The sequence below is a fragment of the Saimiri boliviensis genome, chromosome 1 (assembly GCF_048565385.1).
Source record: "Saimiri boliviensis isolate mSaiBol1 chromosome 1, mSaiBol1.pri, whole genome shotgun sequence".
NCBI lineage: Eukaryota > Metazoa > Chordata > Mammalia > Primates > Cebidae > Saimiri > Saimiri boliviensis.
In genome coordinates, this window is record NC_133449.1 from 14,974,011 (window position 1) to 14,996,060 (window position 22,050).

Below are 22,050 nucleotides of genomic sequence, written 5' to 3' on the forward strand. Positions count from 1 at the left end.
TGCGGGGGTGACGGCACCTGTTCATTTGTTGGCTTCACTATGCCCTGAGGTGCACTAATCTCTGAGAACCGTATCTCAGTTATCGACAAGGCCTGGTTACTCATTTCTTCAGAAAACAACTCTCCAGACTTCTACTTGTGGAATATGCCTGCATCTAGGAGCAGGGAGTGGGAAGGAAACCAGTTTGGACATTCAGATCATATATTTTCTAAATGCCCCGATTTTCAAGCCAATTACTCACTTCATCCTATGCTGTGCCTAATATCCAGTAATCTGAAAGTTTTCTAGCTCAATTTAGAGGCCCTCTGCCTCAATGCATGAGTTGAAAAAAAAAAAAAAAACCACTCTTGTCTCACATGAAAAAAAAAAAAAAAAGGAAGAAGAGACAGTGAGGGAGTATTTGCCAGACTCTGAGGCGTGGGGATAGAGAGATTCCAATGTTTCTCATATAAACTATCAGTCCCACCCCAACTTCCGCAGTACTGGATGCCAAGACATTCTGAGGCTTCCAAAAGTTAAATCTGACAAGAATCAAAATTAAAACTGATCAAAAACAAAACTGCATACATGCCATAATTACGACTATAACAAATATGTTAATATCCCTATATGTGAAAGACTGAAAGGGAATAACACAAAATGAAAACAGTTGTTGTAATAAGCAACATTTCAACATTTTTTAACCTAATTCCTTGGTAGCATTTAATTTTTCTATTAAAAAATTTTGATGTAACTGAGTCAAAGGAGTTTTTTAAAACTTCACTCAAGCTTTCTAAATCAGAGAGTGTCATCAAGTAAGGTATCATTGGTCAGACACGACTTTCACAGGGCCGTGATTCACCCATCCCACAAAGAAGCAAAGATGCCTCCTGCAGGCTCATACTGACCTGCACGCCAGCTCCTCGCACCAATCTTTAGCTCGGTGTTTATGTTCATGCCATGGAATGATCATCAGGGAGTCACCATTAAAGCTTAAATTAAAAAAATAAAATAAACATTTAAAACACACATCACGTCAATGACTTAGCCACATAAGGAGTATGATGCAAATAGCATCTCTATAACAGTAATCTCTAAGATTTCTCCTTAAAATATTTTAAGTGGCACAGGATACATGTTATATATATTATCTAAATGGGAAATACCATATTGCTGAATGAAAAATGGCTCAAAAAGAAAAATTACAAACAAAAAATTTGGCAAGTAATTAAAGGATGGTATGGGTAAGTTTTCACTCACATATTGTAAGACACTTCTCAAGAGCCTCCATTGTATGTTGTTAAAACCAACATAAAAGGTCTCCTGCCCCAACAGCTTACAATCCAGAGCAGTGCTGTTCAACAGAACTTCCTGTGATCATAGAAGTGTTTTGCAACTGTGCTATCCACCACAGTAACCACCAGTTATACGTACATGCTCACTAGTCATAAGCACTTAAAATATGGCTACTGACATTAGAAAAGTGATTTTTAATTTAATTTTAATTAAGTTAAATGTAAATAGCCATATGTGGCCAGTAGCTACCATATTAGGTGGCAATAGCAAGAATAGAGAAATGATTCTGCAGGTTGAAAAGTATCACTAAAAAAACAGAAAGAAAATCTAGGCCTCGTATGGTAGCTCACACCTGTAATTCCAACACTTGAGGAAGCTGAGGAAAGAGGACTGCTTGAGCCTAGGAGTTCAAGGCCAGCCTAGGCAACACAGTGAGACCTCATCTCTACAAAAGTTTTTAAAATCAGCCAGGTGTGGTGGTGGCGCACCTGTAGTACCAGTGTTCCAACCACTCAGAAAGCTGATGTAGAGGAATCACTTGAGCCGCTACAGTTAAGGCATGATCAAGAAAGAAAATCTAAAGGAGGCAAAGATGAGGCCTGAATAAGTATAATTAAGAATAAGAGGCTGAGGTGGGCGGATCACGAGGTCAAGAGATCGAGACCATCCTGGTTAACATGATGAAACCCCGTCTCTACTAAAAATACAAAAAATTAGCTGGGCATGGTGGTGCATGCCTGTAATCCCAGCTACTCAGGAGGCTGAGGCAGGAGAATTGCCTGAACCCAGGGGGCGGAGGTTGTGGTGAGCCGAGATCACGCCATTGCACTCCAGCCTGGGTAACAAGAGCAAAACTCTTGTCACACACACACACACACACACACACACACACACACACACACAAAGAATAAAAGGAAGGTAAACATAGTATGGTAATAGAGAAAAGCAACGTTCAACAAATCAGGAGACCTGAGAAACAGAAACATATCTGTCTCTTCACAAGCTAGGCTCTTTCTGGCACGCAACTCTCTAAACTGAAGGGCTTCAAACATTCTTTCTAAAGACCCTTTTAGCTTTAACATCCATGAATCCATGAAAACAACTAAATCATTCTGAATTAAGAATACAGACAAAAATTGTTAAACTTCAATTGCCTTGCTTAGTTCAATAAAACATTTTCTCTAATATTTCTGGGTATCAACAGTAGCATTTTCCTTAAATTTATCATAGCCCCAGAAAAAGGATTTCACTTTCTTATATTATTAGGTTATACAACATGCTTTGCACAAGAAACACTTTATAACCGCTTGAAAATTATGTTGGTGAAGAGATTGGTCTTCACGCAAAAAGTAATAAGAAACCACTGGAGGGTTTTAAAGCAGAAGAGAGAAGCTAATGAGGTCTGGAAAGGGGCAGGGATGATTCATCAATCAATGGCATCACCCTTGCAGTTATTATTATTGGGGCAAATTATCCAAAGTCAAGGTTCCCCATTAAATATAAAAAATAAGAAGTGTGTGATATTGTACATGTGAAACACAGATTTTCAGCTAGCATGTAATAACCTAGCAAACCATGTACCAGGGATACGTTTTCAATGGTGTATGAGTCCATAATTTTTAATTTCTGAATCACACAAATGATGACTTAGAAGGATGTCATAACCATACTATTTCATTTGCCACCAAATAAAAAACTATTTTATTTGCTTCCATGTCAATAACTAATATTTTATCACAGATCACTGAAAATTAAAAAAGAAAACATCTATATACAATGATGATGATGATAATACTCACTCTTCGAATGTAAGAATAAATTATAGCAATGGATTAAGGAATGAAGAGAAAATAATTAAATATAGCAAGCTATTATGACCGTTCTAATTAAAGCAGACATGGTTCCTTAAGCTACATAAAATGTTTTCTAAAAGAATTTTAGAAAAATGTATCACAAGTTGAGATTTGTGTTTTCTATTCGAAGTATCTGTTAGATACAACAGCTATTAGGAATCCTCAGCAAAATAATACTTATTTGGTATTTTGAGACTAGTAAGTTGTAAAATGGTATCTTTAGTGAACAGATATAACACATATAGATAGACAGACAGATAGATAGATAGATAGATAGATAGATAGATAGATAGATAGATAGATAGATATTTACAACAAAACACATATTACAAACAAGTTCTACACAGAGTTCCACTCCAAAAGGTAGGACTGAAGAGTCCTGAGTTAATAAAGTATTTTTTCTGCCCTTTCAAGGTACAGCACAACCAGCCTGTTTCTAAATTTGCTGATCACCATTGATATAATGATGATGATGATGATGATAATAGTATTACTATTACTACTACTACTACTGTCATATCAGCAATGATCAGTGGCAACAATAATCCTTAGCACTTACTGATCTCTTACTATGGATTAGATACAATACAATGCTGTTAACATAAAATGTCTCAATTTAGTCCTATCAGTCTAATGGAGTAGGTATTATCTTCCTCATATAATGAGAAAACTAAAGCATTAATTAACTTGTCCATTCTAACAAAGCTAATAAATTGGCAAAGCCAGGATTTGAACACAACCAGATGGAATCCAAAGCTTACACTTCTAGCTAGCATACTAAACTGCCTGTAGAAAGGACACAGGGATTATAGTCCAGTCCTCAAACACTTTTTCACCATTCTCCCTCCGTGCATAAGGAGCCACCTGTCAGATCTGTACACAGAAGTAGAGGGCATAGAGGGCAGTTTTTTTTTTTTTTTTTTTTTTTTTTTTTTTTTTTTTTGAGATGGAGTCTCTCTCTGTCACCCAGGATGGAGTGCAGTGGCGCGATCTTGGCTCACTGCAACCTCTGTCTTCCAGATGCAAGCAATTCTCCTGTCTCAGTCTCCCGAATAGCTGGGACTACAGGGGCCCACCACCACACCCAGCTAATTTCTGTAATTTTTTTTTTAGTTGAGATGGTGTTTCACCATATCAGTGAGGGTGGTCTCAAAACTCCTGACCTCAGGTGATCCACCCGCCTTGGCCTCTCAAACTTCTGGGATTATAGGCGTGAGCCACTGCATCCGACTGGTAGAGGGCAATTTGAGCCTTTCTAAGATTAAATATAGACAACCTAAAAAAGACCATTTACATGTGTATTTAAAAGATACATTTACATAATGATATATAACAAATACATTACTAGTCTAATAAAACTAATATCTACAGAATATGATTTAATTTTAGGTTCGATCACAGATGTTCATGTAAAAACAAAAAACTCCTTCCTCTTCCTCTTTTTATTCCAGGATGTTTCTACATAACAACATATTTAAAACCATATTTTAGGCATTTAAAGTAGTTATAAAATCACCCTAAGTTCTTTTTTTTCTTTTCTTTTTTTTTTGAGACGGAGTTTCGCTCTTGTTACCCAGGCTGGAGTGCAATGGCACGATCTCGGCTCACCGCAACCTCCGCCTCCTGGGCTCAGGCAATTCTCCTGCCTCAGCCTCCTGAGGAGCTGGGATTACAGGCACGCGACACCATGCCCAGCTAATTTTTTGTATTTTTAATAGAGACGGGGTTTCACCATGTTGACCAGGATGGTCTCGATCTCTTGACCTCATGATCCACCCGCCTCAGCCTCCCAAAGTGCTGGGATTACAGGCTTGAGCCACCGCGCCCAGCCCAACCCTAAGTTCTTTGTTTTGCTTCAAATGATAACGTTTGAGAAATAAACAGGATCTTCTCTCCAGCCAAGATAAAAACTCCTTAAAGTCAGGATTCTTGTTTGTCTAGTGCGATATATGTCCTCAGCACCTAAAATAGTCCCTGGCATTGAGCAGACTCGAAACAGTATATGTAGATTAAATTAATTAATTGGCAACACAGCAAAAAAATTTTTAAAGTGATCTCATGCATATCACAAAAATTTAAGATTGGAATATAACAATGAAAGAGGATAGATTGTTCATTAAAAAAAATGGTATATCAAGGAGATATGTTTAGATAGAATCTGCAGGCCTGAGAGTAAGAATAAAGACACTGTTCTAATACATATTATTAAATTGAGGGAAGGGCAAGCTACACCAGTAGTAACGGCATACATCTACTAACTGGATAGTTGGATATCTCATTATATCTCAGTTAATTAAAAAAAGACAAGCATACAACCCTAAATGTCATCAGTCTTTACATTTTAAATTAATTGACTGGTTCTGTTCTTACCTTTTAAAAAATGCCCAAACTTTAGTTACTTATTCTTTCATTAGGTAAGCAGAATAATAGAATGTTCAAAAGCTCAGAGAAAACTATTTTCATGGATTCTATTCACAATCAAATATTAGACATTAAGTCAATTACTAAACGGGTTAGGTGAAATTGTAGCTTGAAAAAACCCTAGAAGTCATACTGTTCCTTCTACAGAACTATAGAAACTTTGGGTAAGTGTAAAACTTACAATTTGAATCTAAAGTTCTACAAACATGAAACTGCATTTACAAATACTTTATTTCACCTTATTTGTCTATTTTTTTTTCCACTGCTTGGGAAGTCTTAAAATTTAAATACATCATCTCCACTAAAAAAAAAATCAGGGGGAGCGGGAGGAATTATATGGTAAACTCAAATTATCTCTTTACAAAATAATGGCTGCTTTTGCTTAATTTTAGGATTCTTTATATTAGAACCCTATTCATTGTTTTATTTCAAACAATGAACTATGCTGGTTTTCATCTGAAGGTAACATTTATCTGTCAGCAGGAAAGGAATGAATATAACAAGTTCTATTATATTCAACAATTCTCCCACCAATTATTTCTCACACTAAATATAAATGTTTTATTTCAAAGAAATTTCATGAAGAATCAACTTTCAAAAAGTTCTTTTATTCATGTTCTACGCCTTGGAAACAAAAGGTTAAATAGACAGTATATTACTCGTAATTGCCACCTTTTAGGCTTTGGCTTTAAAATGCACAGTTGTATTTATTTCCATTATTTAGCAGAGAATAAAACGTTCTGGCAAATAAAGAACAAAAATAATAATGATTTAGGCCTACATGGATAACTACACTGCGGTTACCATCACTGAACAAGTCAAATTGATCTGAAACTCAAAGGGAAACCAATTAAAAAGCTAGTTATCACCGTAACACAAAGTTGAAGAAAAGCTGTCTGAAGGCATTATTCAGAGTTCTCTTCTGGACCAATGGAATTCAATTTCATTGAAAAATAACTTAGAAAAAAGGGTAGAAACTAAAAAGATATTCTGAAACTTACCAGTATTCTCAGAGGCTAGCAACATGTAAAAGAGAGACAAGAGTGAAAACAGCAGCCCTCTAGGACTGGATTCACCGCCTCCCACCACCAGCTTCATCTCTGGGACCCAGCTACCTCATCTATTCAGTAAATTCTGTGACACTGCCTGCTCAAATGAAAATGAGACTAAAGCAAAGATTTTCTTGAATTCTAATCCATAATACATAAGTGTATGCTCTTAGAGAAGTCTAACCTCTATAGAACCTTGACGGAGTTATTCAACCTGCCTGTGCCTCACTTTCCTCACCAGTGAAAAAGGGATAACAAAATTTTCCTCATTTGGATTAGGAGAAAATCAGATTAGTTAGTACGTAAAAGACCCTGAGAAGAGTACCTGGCATACAGTAAATGTTATAAAAACATCATTATTAACACCAGCAAGAAGGTTATTAACAATAATTTTCACAAGTAGTGAATACAAGATATATATGACTCTGGCTGACATTTCAAGATCTACTTTATGATAAATAACAGCATCATACTAATAATTATGTCAATGATTATATTTCCAAATACCTAACAACTGCGAGAACCTCCACTCATACCATCCTGAGTAAAATGCAATGAACAGTAACATGAATATGTGACGAGTTGAATTACGAAGTAGAAACAAGCAACCATTTCCAAAGGGCAATGTCTCTGTCCTGAATGCTTCAAACCAAGTTTTAAAATTAGTTTTTAACCACAAGCAAAGGACAATTTGATTACTATAAAGAAAAACTAGATTGGAAAATCATTAAAGTACAAGAGAAAGCCACAAACTTCAATGAGAAGTATTAAAGTATTTCCCACAGCCAGGCCTGGTGGCTCACACCTATAAACCCAGCCTTTGTGGAGGCACAGCGAAGGGAAGATTACTTGAGACCAGGAGTTTGAAGGCAGCCCAGCCAACAGAGCACGACCTCCTCTCTTCAAAAAAAAAGACTAACAAGGATGTAGGGTAAGGTGTCACAGGCCTGTAGTCCCAGCTACTTGGGAGGCTGAGGTGGGAATGTCACTTAAGCCCAGGAGGTAGAGGCTGCAGTAAGCTGTGAATGTAACACTGTATTCCAGCCCGGGTGACAGAGAAAGACTCTGTCTCAAAAAAAAAAAAAAAAAAAAAAAAAAAAAATTAATTAATTTCCCAAAAAAGTCAATTATAGAACTGAGAAAAACTGCTCACTCTATACAAGGTAATTAATGTCAGCAAAACAAGAGATAACAGATGCCTAGAAAAGTACTGGTATGAAAATTGACTTTCACCAGTACTACTTGCCGCTTGGACAGATTACCCTAATTTTGAACAAGAGACACTGATGGTCCTCAGAACAATGAAGGATGCCTATGCTCATTACAAAGAAAGTCACCAGGAAAGAAAGGCATCCTCTAGCATAATTTCAATGGCCTTGTATTTTATCAAGAATAAGCTAAAATGACCCACATCAAAAAGTCTCCCAAACAAGTAGTAAGTTTTACATTGTAAATTTGGTGTTATATACATAAAATATTTATGAATATATAGGTTTTATTGTTCATTTATTTTTGGCATAATGTTCGTATTTGTAATATTACACTGATGAAAAACAGAGACTCGATTTAAAACTGATTAACTACAACTTTAATTTATAGTAATCAACTAACCTATAGGTACGAGGTTGCCAGTATTCCATTCGGTGAGGGAGAATATATATTAAATGTGATAGATAACATGGAAAGATACGAGATCTGAGTCAACCAAGGATTGATGAGAACAATCCTCATATAGGGGAGGCCCAAAAGTACGTATCTACAACTACCAAATGGGAAGAAATATGAGAGCAGTCTAATAAATTCCACCCCCTATTCTGTTACTTAGACTGACAGAGAACCAGTGGAGAGAAAAATAGAGAGGCCCTTATTTCACACTGCTTGAAGACAAGCAGACCCTGAAAAATAGCCTTTAGACTATTAATGACACTAGGAAAACCACTTCCAGAACAAAGATAAAAATATATGACATTTAAACTTATCAACTACAAAACTACTGAAATGTACCAAAATATTCGTGAATTGTATCAGTGTTCATTATAAAACCTAACCCTATGTGAGTATGTAGTGTTAATGGATTTTGAACAAAAGGATTAGAGAGGAAAGAATATTTTTAAATCTCCTTTTCATTCAACTCACCAAAAAAAGCACAAATTATGTTTATGCAGACCCCAAGCCAAAGGAAGACTGATTTCTTCACTGCCACTCTTTAGAATCCCTGTATGTTCTTGCCTCTAAACTGTGTCGAACGGACATTTCGCACACTATTTATAAAAACCATTCAACTCTGCCAGCCTGTGTATAATACTTAAGCAGTTCTTGACTATGTGCAAGCACAAATATAAAGTTCTAAGCAATTACATATGTAATCGGCAGTCCTAAGAGACAGACAATATTATCTTTCCCATTTTACAGGAGAAGAGACATAGGCACAGAAACACTAAGCAACTCGTGCAGGGTCAAACAGTTAAGCTCCAGCTAGAATTTGAACCCAGCAGTCATGTTTCAGAGTCTTACGGTCTCGGCCACTACGATATTTTACTTACCTGAATCCCGCCTTTTCTAGTTCAAATTCCAGCTTCCCAAAGATGTTATTGCAGTCATTCCAGTCCAGACAGCTTTCTTTTTGTTCTAAATCCTCACTACTTATCTGGACAATCATGTAGCATTTAATCTTTTGATAAGTAGTATACTTCTCATGTTCGCTGGAGTTCGTATCTATTATTTTGTTAATTACCTAGATTGTCTCCCCACTAAAAGTAAATATTCATTCTGGTAAATACCCCTTTGTGTCTATCACAACTCCCAGTGCTGTTATATGTGTAATAATAACTTTTAGGCAATAATTTTAACTAAATTTATATAAATGCTTTATTTCACTTAATCTTCAGTCATAAACACCCTAAAAGATACATATCACAATCATAAATTTGCAGATAAGTAATCCACATGAGCTCAGAAACAGTCACTAATGAATGAATGAATGATCAGTAGTAACAGATCATTGATACTCTCTTAATTCTAAAATCAGAGCTCTCAAAAGAAAAACCTCTTAAGAACTAGAAAGATAAGATCAAATCAAGCTGTGAAAACTTACTGCACATTATATAAAAACTATAAAAGTCAACTTAACAGGAAGACTACATAGCTAAGACTATTTGCTTGTAGATAACCCTTTCTGCATTTAGGGTACCGCTACCATAATTATTTGTATACATACATTTCAGAGGAGAGAACTTTATACTCCTAAGACCTAACTCATAGTAGTATCTCATTGAAATGATTCAATCAAGTAACTAATTAGCAAGCTTCCCGAAATGAATAACTGTGCCACTTCTGACTTGGGAAAAAACTTCCCACGAAAGAAAAAAAGGTACTTTAGAAATTAAGTTATAAAGAGTCAGTAGGAAGAAAAAAAAGTTGATATAAATACTCAAAAATAAAAATTAAAAATCACAAATATAGCATATTAACCTTATCTAAATGGATAGAAAGGTAGTATGATTCACAGCATGCATATTTATAATGTTGTCTTTAACTGTGTCAATCAATGTAGTGTTCATTAGAGGAAAAAAATTGAAACCTTCTGATGTGAACAGACCAAGCTTATCAGACTTTCTTCCATGTTACTAAACCTCTCACGTATTTCTGTTACCGCTGTCATCACACTGAATTCCAATTATTTATTTATGTGTCTTTCTCCTTCACTAAACTATGAGTTCCTTCAAAGCTTTCATCATTTTTGATTCCTTAGGGCAATACCTGGCATTTATTTAAACCTTACTACATATTTAATAGATAAATAGATGGATAGAAGGATGGGCAGACTGAAGGATGAATGGAAGATTATGTATAAATAAATGAAAAAACAAAAACTATCCCCAAATCCTAAGGGTATTCACAATACTGTCCTGTGGCAAAACATTCAGAAAATGTACAAGATTTTTTCAAATGTTCATAATTTTTAATTCCCAAAATGGACTATACAACTCCCTATTTTCCACCCATGCCATCAGCAACAATGCAACATTCTATACGACAGGTGACTCTTTGCCTGTGTATGAGCATTTATGAGTACAAAGAGATGTGGAATTTAGCTGGGCATGGTGGAAGCTAATTGGAGTTTCAGCTACTGGGAAGGCTGAGCAGGAGGATCACTCGTGCACCGGAGTTGAGAAGGGATGGGAGGGGAGGGGAGGGCAGGGGAGAGAGGAGAGAGAGGTGGAAAGTCCTAAGCTATTAATAAACAAATCTGCCCTGAGATACTACTGTGCAAGTCTATTTCAGCCTTTTACAATTATGAATTTTTGAGTCTAGGCAAAATTATACTGCAGACAGGCATATAATCACAGTTGAAGATATGAAGACCCTGGAAATGAAGAGGGAGAGGTTCTGATGTCAGTTCAACAGAATGTAACTAGGAAGACAAAGGTGTAACTATCTGCAGGACACATAAGTCTAACACACTTCTAGTGCTGATGATGTTCAAAATTAAACTGGAGTTAGGTAGAGAAGGGAAACAAAACACTAATTTGGAGGAAATGGTTCTTACAATTTTTAATACAGATTTTTAACTACCTAATAATATTCATTCATTCCACAAACCTTTGTTGAACAACTGAAATTTTTAAAAATACAAAGATATTGCTCCTGTCCTCAAGAAACATAGAAATAGAAAGACCAGAAAATAGATACTATAATAATAAGTTAACAATTGAGACACAAATTGCCACTGGTATTCAAAAAGAAAAGAATGACTCTGAGAGGCAGGATGAGATCCAAGGGTCCAAGAATGAAGTGGGATAAATGTGACTGTTTCTTTAAAAAATGCTCCATAAATGCCTTTGAGAGATAACACATAGCACCAACTCTCCCAAACACCTGCGGCTGACAGTACATGAGGCTGTGTACTCTCATACATGTACATGGCAACCTCTGGCATGGCAATTTGGAAAAAGAACATCTCTGGCTCTCAATACATTTTAGCTTTAATTATTTGTTGTCAGCAGGAATGGAAAGTCCATGTGTTAAAATAGACTGTATTTCAGCTACATTTCTTGATCACTTTCTGTAATTTTCAGATTAAGGAAACCCTTTCATCTGTTCCTAACTCTGAAATCCATTTAAATCAACTGCACAGAGAAGCTAACCTTATAGTACACACCATAAAGTGACTGGTGGAACTCATATTTTGATTAAATAAATCATACATTATGGGAAAGGACAAAACAGGCTCCGTAATAATAGGGACAAGAACTCAACTAATGAGATGAACAAACCTACAGAAAACAGATTAATAAAAGATCAGCTCAGAAAAATCACTTTAAAACACTAAAAGAGAACTTCTGCTTTGAAATATAGTAGAGTATGGCGTAACAGAAAATGTACTGAATCTCCTGAATTAAACTAAAAAAAAACAAACAAACAAAAAAAACAAAAACTACCACCATGACCAACAACAAAAGTAGACAGCAGGGCGCCAGGAACTACAGGATGATGATACTAAGGGAGGGAAAAAAACAAAGTGAACCCAACAGTGCCCTTGCTCACTGTCTGAAGAGAAGTGAAAGGCTGCAACATAAAAAAGGGAAATCCAAACCTAGCCTGGCAGGCCTTCTGCAGAGACAGAGTCTGAAAATCAAAAAGCCAAGTAGGTAGAATTTACAGATAATATATCAGAGAAGGAAGATCATGCACTCAGAAGGAAAGCTCCAAAAGTCCTGGGAGGGTTCCCTCTAGCCACTGACTAGGCACTGCTCAGTGCATACCTGTGATGAAACTACACAAGGATGGGGAAAGAACCAACCAACGGAGCAGAAGGAGCATCCCTGGACCTCACACAGGGCCAGAACAGTTCATGTTCCCACCAGCCAGCACAGAAAAAAAAACTATTAATTTGTAGGGTATCGGGTTTTATTATTTAATTTATTATAACATATATTATTTATTTTATTTTGTTATCTATATAAGAATATTTCCCCAGCAGGGGAGCAAAATTAGCCTTAGAATAAAGGCTGCTTTGCTCCCACTAACAAAGCTAAGAGGTAAGCATCAAAAGTATCAAAGTTTTCGAGTAACTTAACTGTACCCCAGGAAAAAAAAGCTTCAGAATACTTTCAGGAATAAAAAAAAATCTACATCCCAATTATGTAAAACTCAGAATGTTTGTCATCTGATAAAAATTACCACATATGTAAAAAAGAGGAAATTATGACTCATAACTAGAAGAAAAATCAATTTCTTAAAACAGATCAATAAATAACACCAATGACATGAGAAGAAGAGGCAAAAAATATCAGACCCAGATCAAAATTCTAGGAATGAAAAAACACAGTCTCTAAGCGCAAAAAAAAAAACCACTGGCATCAATTATAGACAAGACAGAAGAAAAGAACAGCAAATTTAAGGACACAGTAGTAAAAACAATTCAAAATAAAATCAATATAAAAAATAACTTTTTAAAATAGGCTATAAAATATGATCAAGTAGCAACATCCATATAACTGGAGGAGTCCCAGAAAAAAAGTGTACATATTGGGAAGAAGAAACAGGGATGGGAAAAAGAAAATTTGAAGAAAGAATAGCCATAAATGTCCTAAATTTGGTTAAACTCATACGTCCATAGATCCAAGGAACTTGATAACCAGAAACGAGAATAAACACAACGAAGAACACACCAAGGCATATAACAATAAAATGGCTCAAAACTATTTATAAATAGATCTTAAAAGCATCCAAAGAAAACAAGACATATTATGCAGAGAAACAAAGATGAGAATGACAGCAGACTTCTCCTTAGAAGCAATACAACCCAGAAGACAGAAGAATAGCTACAATGAGGTACTAAGCAACTATTAACCTAGAAATCTATATTCAGGAAAAATATTTTCCAAAACCAAGCAAAGACTTCTTCAGACACATAAAAGCAAAAAGAATTGATCAACAGCACTGCAAAGCATGCTAAAGAAAGTCTTTCAAGCTGAAGGAAACTGATACCAGATATAAACTTGTATTTACAAAAAGCAATGAAGAGGAATGGAAATGGTAAATACGTGTGTAAATACAAAATACACTTTCAATTTTTAAAAATTACTGATTAAAGTAAACTAATAAAAATGTATTATTGAGTTCACAACACATGCACGTATAAGTTAAATGTATGACAACAATAGCACAAAAGCCAGAAAAAAGGAAAATGGAAAAATACTATTGTAAGTTTCTACATTATACATGAAGTACTATTAGATTATTTGAAGGTAGACTATTTTAAGTTCAAGAAGTCTACTATAAACCCTAGAGAAACCACTAAAAAAAAAAAAAAAGTGTAACTAACAATTCAATAAGAGATTGAATGTAATTATAAAAATATTCAATTCAAAAGAAAGCAGAAAAAGAAAAAAAGGGAAATAATAAAAAAATGAGACAAGTAGTAAACAAATATAAAAACAAATACCAAAAATGGGACAAGCAGTAAACGAACACCAAATACCAACAAATGCAATATGAAGTAAACAAATGAAAATAGCAATGGGACAAGTAGTAAACAAATACCAGTTTAAAACATCAGCTTTGGTTAGACATGGTGGCTCATGTCTGTAATCCCAGGACTTTGAGAGGCCGAGGTGGCAAATCATGAGGTCAGGAGTTCAAGACCAGCCGGGCCAACATGGTAAAACCCTGTCTCTACTAAAAAATACAAAACTTTAGCTGGGTATAGTGGCAGGTGCCTATAATCCTAGCTATTCGGTAGGCTGAAGCAGGAGAATCGCTTGAACCCAGGAGGCAGAGGGTACAGTAAGCTGAGATTGTGTCACTGCATGATGACACAGCAAGGTGACACAGCAAGACTCTGCCTCAAAAAATAAAAATAAAAATAAATAAATAAAACATCAGCTTAACACTGAACCATAGTGAACCATACCTTAAATACAAATGTTAAGTCTAAGCATGCCAATTAAAAACAACAGATTGCCAGATTGGATAATATAGAAAGACCTCATTACATGCTGTTCACAAATAACACACTTCAAATTGTTTTTAAAAGTCAGTGTACATCCAACATTAGAAAAGCAAGATGGGCATCTGACTTGAAGGACATGAGAATTTGATCTCTTTTGAAAGGGAAAAGAGTTCTTTATGCTTTCCCAGTTTAGATAAAATAGTTCTCTTGAACCACTCCACTTGATTAAGAGAAAAAGCTAGCGTGCTGTGTTAGAAGTCAGGATGGTGGTTCTCTGGAGTAAGGTAGCTAGAAGAGGGTAAAAGGAGAGAACACTAGTGATGCTGGGACTATTCGCCTTCTTAATCTTGTTCACTTTGTGAAAATTCATCAAGTTGTACATTTATGATTTGTTCATTTTCCTGTATCCATAATTCAATTAAAAGTGAAATTTAAAACCTCAACTTCATTTGATGCAATGCTCACTAAGCAATTTTTTTATTAGTAATTTGAAAGCTCAGGTACCTCACACCAGGAAAGGGGCACTGTCTCAGATAACAAATCAAAGCATCAGTGTTATCAAGAAGAAATATTCCCGTCTTAGTCCATTATGCTGCTAAACAAAATACCTAAGACTGGGTAATTTGTAAAAAACAGAAATGTATGTCTCACAGTTCCAGAAGCTAGGAAATCCAAAATCAAGGCACTGTCAGGTTTGGCGTCTGGAGGGCCCAGTCTCTATTTCCAAGATAGTATCATGTTGCTGTGACCCACCCCCCCGCCCACCCCAGAGCAGACAAAGGCTGTGCTGTGTCCTCACATGGTGAAAGAAACAAAATGGCAAGAGAGCACTCCCTTCTCTCTCCAGTCCTTTATACGGGTGCTGATCCCATCATGGGGACTTGGCCTCCCAAAGGCCACACCACTTGATACTGTTGCATTAAGGATAAAGCTTCAGTGTGAATTTTGGACAGGGCATCATCAATCAAACCATAGCAATTTCCTGTTACAATTTTCTATTTTGTCAATTCACCTTCAGCCTTTTGCAAGCCTTTCTTAGCACACCTAAAATTAAAAGATGCCTGTAATATAAACTATATACCTATCAACATCTACAGAAAAAAACTGCTGCTGCTACTTCTATAACCCATCCCCTATTATCACCACCATTACTGTCTAATGACCAGCACTTACATGCTAACAAATGGGCTAAATGATGCATCTCTTGGGTTAACCATAAATACCTCTATAATCTCCCCATTTATGAAACTGAAGCTAAGTAACTTTCTAAAAATAACACAGCTAGCATGTATTCACACCAAGATGGGCATCCATGTTTCTGATGGAATGCAACATGCTTTCCAGTATATTATACTCCTCCTCCTTCATATTAAGTATGCCAACAACATGCCATGTGGTCCCAACATTCATATATGTCATGGATTTTTTTTCATAGTTTCGTTTACATGGCATCTAAACTTTTCGGATTAAATGAAATAGGCACACAATGAGAGCAAAATATGATTTTGATTCTTAATATGATTTTGATTCTTAATAGAATTTTTCTTATTACAAATGCAATGCTTAAACAGGCTTGTCTATAACAGAAGTTAGAAAAAGTGTTTCATGGGTTTACTTATATGTTAATTAAATATAGTGTGATAAAGACGCACAGCTGTTACAGACAAGTTTTACATACTAATGAAATGTGTGACCAAAAAGAATTAGGGACTATTTCCCTCAGGCAATTCAACCATCGGAAGATGTTACAATCTATGTAAGAATCACACATTCTGAAATTATTGGTCAAGGTTTTTAGAGTTTGCAAGAAAATAAATAATGAAAGAAAACTCCATGAAAAGGGTATCATTTGGTATCTGCACCTAGTAACAGCATCCTTCTTTTTAGGACATGTTAGTTAAAAAAAAAGAGACTCAAAGATTTCTTAATTTCAAATAAAAATGGGAATTAAATTATACTGCTACATTAAAAACATTGGAAAATAGTTATATTCACACTAAAATGATAATGCAATTAAAATTATTTATTAAAATAATTCCCTAATACAGAACCACTTTCACTAATGCCTCTCAAGTTTTTGCCCTAATGGCAAAATAATCCATTTCTGCTTATCTTGTGAACATGCTGTGTGAACTATATGTGAAACATAAAATTGGTTTGTTAACTTCAAAAGAAATGTTCTATACTCAATCATGAGATGTTTGTTGAATTAAAGAGGAAATAGATTAATTAATTCTCTGATTAAGGAGGTGGAAGTCAATATTATTTCAGAGTAGCTTTTTTGGGCCCTGGAAGTATGTTGACATTGATATTTGTTGTGTGTCTTGTACTCTGGGAAGTCCCAAAGAAATGAAGGTTTCTGTTGCAAAGGAACAGAGAACTCGCCCTAAAACCATTTTTTTTCCCTTTAAATAGGAAGATAAGAACTCATTCTATCAAGATCTAAAGTGCCCATAGTACCAGGAGACATGCAAACCAATTACCCTTACTGCCGGATCCTGACCCTTTTCCCAGCCAACGGAGGCTATTAGGCCTTTCTTAGCTGATACAACCACAAGGTTATTCCATTCAGAAGCTGCTAGCGTATCCTACTCTAAGTACACTGTGTACTCCTCTCTGCAGACAGTCACCTCAGAAGGCCAAATAATTACTCCACGCCCAAAATACAAAGCCACTTTATTTTTCTTTCCTCACAGCAGCTCAGAAATAAACTGCACATATGGGAACTGAATTTTGATTAGGTAACTAATCAGGTTTTCAATGTTAAAGGGAAAATACGAAACACGTTTATGTTTCCCTGGAGAATCAAAAACGTAAATGCAATGCCCTAATCTTTCCATAAATATTTCACCACCTAGCCTACAGTTTAGGTGATATTTTATTACCACAACAAAATTAGGGTAGAACTAGAATACCAAATGAAAATTATTTGTTTTTAAATTTCAGGGAGTGAAAAAAAGAAATAACAGGACTAGGCTATACAAAAGAATAAATAAAAAGAGATGTATCTTTGTTTACTGGATATATGCTACACTAATTCATTTTCACCTAACAAATTAACTGGGGATATGCTTTATACTCTGTGAATAAGCAATATGATATAGACAAAGACTCAATAAGTGAAAAACTTCAGATTAAATATACATTCAGACTCCTCTTTCCTACTCAAATTTACCACCATCAAAAACAAGCTCAACTTTCAAGGCCTAGATCCAAATCTTATCTTTTCCAAAAAGGCTTTCCTGATTTACTGCCTTTGCAAGAGAAAGTTGCATCTCTCCCATCTCTAAACCTATCTACACTCCTCATCTAACACATTTTAAGTTAGTTGTATCCATATCTAACCTGTCAGATCTTCCCCACTAGATTACAAATTTATCTGCAGACAGGTACCACATCTGATTCACATCTCTATCTATTTACTGAATCAAATATAATTCCTCCTTATGGAACATGAGTATTCCCAAAATTCTTTCTGAAATAATATAAAATTTACATGATTCATACATTTTTGTTAAACTGTTCTTTCAATGAAAGTGAAACAATATAAAGTGATTTAGAAATGTCTTAACTTACCTTTCTTTTTTTCAGCATCAGGTTCATTTCTGATGCTTTCATTTTTAAATGAGTTTACATGTACTCATGATTAATTATAAATTTCACTCAAAAGAAGGTTAAAATTCAAAAACCAATAGCTGCTTTGCAAGAAACATTAATATTCTTTTTATAGAAGACAACCTTCTGGAATAGCCATAAAGCTATGAAACTATACCAATGATATAGTTTCTATAGATTCTGGGACTGTCTAGGAGAAAAAGATAATTTACCTTCTTTTCTTTCTTTATTTTTTTTTTAGAGACAGAGTCTTGCTCTGTTGCCCAGACTGGAGCACAGTGTTGTGGTCATAGCTTACCATAACCTTGAACTCCAGAGCTCAGTGATTATCTTGCCTCGGGCTCCCGAGTAGCTGGGACTCCAAGAAGTGTGCCACCGTGCCCAACTAATTAGTTTTATTCTCTGTAGAGACGGGGTCTGACTATTGTCCAGCTAGTCTCAAATCCCAGCCCCAAGCTATCCTCGTGCCTTGGCCTCCCAAAGTGCTGGGATTATAGACATGAGCCACTGCATCCAGCCAATTTGCATTCCAAATTGAAAGCTGCCTAGAGTCCATTTTAATGTCAATTAAAAAAATAGTTCAAATTATTTCAATTCTGGAAAAATCACAAACTAATGTAATTATCAAAATATCTTAATCAATTTAAGGCTTACAGTATAGTAAAAAGTAGATTTCTATCTACCTTCCATTTGTGAAGAACTGGAATAATATCCTCTGATCTTTTTAAAGGTCAATTTCTTATTAATGATTTAAATTATAAAGTAAGTCAATTTGACCTAAATCAAATTTGTTCTACTGGAAAATTTAATAATATTAATATTGATGTTTGTTTTCATATCATAAGTTGTATGCTGTTGTAATAACACAATAAATCTCCACGTTTGCCTATTCAAATCCACAAGTTGTACAATAAAGGATCAGAAGACATAGTCAAAGTTCCCTTCAGGTTGGATACTCTCTTTATCACCAAAAGATGAAGAAGAGGTTCTTCAAAAGGATTCAGGCAAAAATGGTGACTTAATCTCCATCTCAAACTAAAGTTTATCTGCACCCTTTATTTAAGAAACAGTTTTGCAGCATAAACAGAAACATGACCTACAGGTAGAGACAACTCTAAATCTTAATCTTAATATGAATTTCACCAGAAATGTATCACACCTTGAAAACATTACACTAAGTGAAAAAAAAAAAAAGTCAACAAATGACAAGTACTGTATTTCCACTTACATGGCATACCTAGAGAAGTCAGATTCAGAATGGTGGCTGCCAAGGGCTAGGTGGGAGGATAGGGAATTGTTTAATAGGCACAGAGTTTCAGTTTTGCAAGACAAAAAGAGTTCTAGAGATTGGCTGCATAGCAATGTGAACGTACTTAACAATGTTGAACTGTACTGTTAAAAATAGTTAAGATGGTAAATTTTATGTTACATGTATTTTACAATTCAATATTTTTTAGGATAAAATTTAGAGTGTATCATGGCCAAAAGGTCCTAATGGTCCCTATGCTCGACAGAGTCAACAAGTTATAAAGCTAAAAGTGTGACGTGTGCATGCACAAAAATGTATTCACTCTGAATAGGTCTATAGAAGAACACAACTAGAATATCTCCATGCTTACGGTCTGAGTCAACAACAGGTTTCCTTTCCAAATGCAGTATCAAGAGAATGCTTCTGCTGCATCTTATTTAGGTTGTTACACATCTTTTATTTTCTAAATCTGCTCACATAACAATCATTTATTCATTCAACAGTCATTAACCATCATTGCATGTATGTACTATATTTATAGCACTTTATTAGGAGATACGTGTTAGTCCTGTTATTAAAAAAAAAAAAATAGTCACAGGATACTACAACCTCTGCAAACAGAAAAATACCCTCCAAACTGGTCACCAGAAGGCCTCCACAGTATGGGTAAGTGACAAGGACTCATCAGTAGGAAGAAAAGAATGACAGACTTCTTTACCCTATGACACTCCCCAGTGAAAAATGATAATGGGAAAACTCCTTGGGACTCTGAATTTCCTCTTGCACCATCAAGTGAGGCCGAGAGCACAAAAGGAACAAGGCCTAAGGAAAGCAGAAATGAGCCAGGGTTAGCAAGAGAATAAAGCACCAAAGCCATCAGTTAAAGCATGTAGAGCACAAAGAGGTCCTAGGGAAGAATGCTTATGCCAACAGGATCGTCACAGGATTTATCATACTGTTTTGCAAACATTGTTCTAAATGAAGACAGGAAGGCAGGCGACTGTGCCTTCTGTGCTCTAGGAAACAGCAGTTTCTGAAGATGGGGACTAGGTATATACTTCCATAAGATTAAGTTGGCAACCTATGTGATCTAAACCACTGGCGACCTAAAATTGTTCACTCAGTCACTCTTTATTTTTAGCCTTACTGATAAGCCACAAAATTACTGTGAAACCAAAGGTCAAGAATAATTAGAAGACAACAGATAATACATGCAATCAAATTCAGAAAGAAAAATGGCAACACCGAAAACATATTTTCGTAGTTCACTCAATTACGGTCCATCTGCCTGTTACAGCAAGCTTTTCATAGTCAAACTTTCAATCAGCAAACAATCCAACTAAACTTAGATATTTACAAGCAAGCAAACTGCCAAGTTACTATAGTAACAGTTTTGCTTTTTATTTGTTTGAGACAGAGTCTCACTGTGTTGCCAGGCTGAAGTGCAGTGGCGTGATCTCGGCTCACTGCAATCTCTGCCTCCCAGGTTCAAGAGATTCTTCTGCCTTAGTCTCCCCAGCAGCTGGGACTATAGGTGCATGTCACCATACCCAGCTAATTTTTGAATTTTTAGTAGAGACAGGGTTTCACCAAGTTGGCCAGGAGGGTCTCGATCTCTTGACCTCATGATGTGCCCACCTCGGCCTCTCAAAGTGCTGGGATTACAGGCGTGAGCCACTGTGCCCAGCCTAGTAACAGCTTTTCTAAGAGGGCAAGAAGAATCAACAGTTTCCATGAACTGAGAGTTTTTCCACTTATACTATAAAGTATTTTAAATACTGCAGTATCTCAAAATACATTAACTATAATTCAATATTTTCTTATTGATTCTGGAGATAATCTAGGAATATAAATGAGTATCAATTCTGACTGTTCAATAAACACCTGATTGTCAAAGAATTTCTTAATGAACAGATATGGAAAACGGAGTTCATTTCCAGATTTTAAAAATACATGACGTCTACATTCAATGTGGTATTCTGGACCATATCCTCAAACAGAAAAAAAATATATTAATTAAAAAAAAAAAAAACACTGGTTAAATCCAAATAAATCTGTAGTTAGCTCACAGTACAGTCAGTTCTGCTACAATATTTTAAAATGCAAATTTGTTCCAGTGAATTGATATATTAGGAAACAACTTAAGTGTAACACAAATTTCTCATTTGCTGATGCAGTTTCATTCTTCAGAAGCATTAGGTGAACATGGAAAACTGCGCCCTGCTGAACCAAGCCATGCTGGATTCCATGTGCACGTACATTCCTCAAACATCTACCAGCTACTTCAGTTCACCAAATGTGTGAGAAGCAACTCCCATCCATAGCTGTTATACCTCTCCATCAAATTTCTGATCACCCTCCTTTCACTTCCCAATAACTCACAAACTGCAACTCTTCTGATATCCACTTTCATAAGCAAGGTCTTTTTCAGATAGTTTTCAAGGTAAAGGGCCATATTTTAGTATGTATTTCTTAATCATTCAATACATGTAAAACTATGCTGCAATTGTGTGTGTGGGTGTGTGTGTGTTTTTTTCTGAAACAGAGTCTCATTCTGTCAGGCTGGAGCGCAATGGTACGATCTAGGCACACTGCAACCTCTGCCTCCCAGGTTCAAGCGATTCACCTGCC

At 35.7% G+C, this 22,050-nt stretch overlaps 1 protein-coding gene across 3 annotated transcripts in view; it reads right to left on the reverse strand.

Annotated features, from left to right (window-relative positions):
• Window positions 1-22,050, reverse strand: part of NBAS (NBAS subunit of NRZ tethering complex) — a 420,713-nt gene that overhangs the window by 289,986 nt on the left and 108,677 nt on the right. For all 3 annotated transcript variants that reach the window (XM_074394213.1, XM_003935214.4, XM_074394217.1), the window contains one exon: window positions 888-971. In XM_074394213.1, the coding sequence (XP_074250314.1) occupies window positions 888-971 (84 nt within the window). The remainder of the gene's footprint in view (window positions 1-887; window positions 972-22,050) is intronic.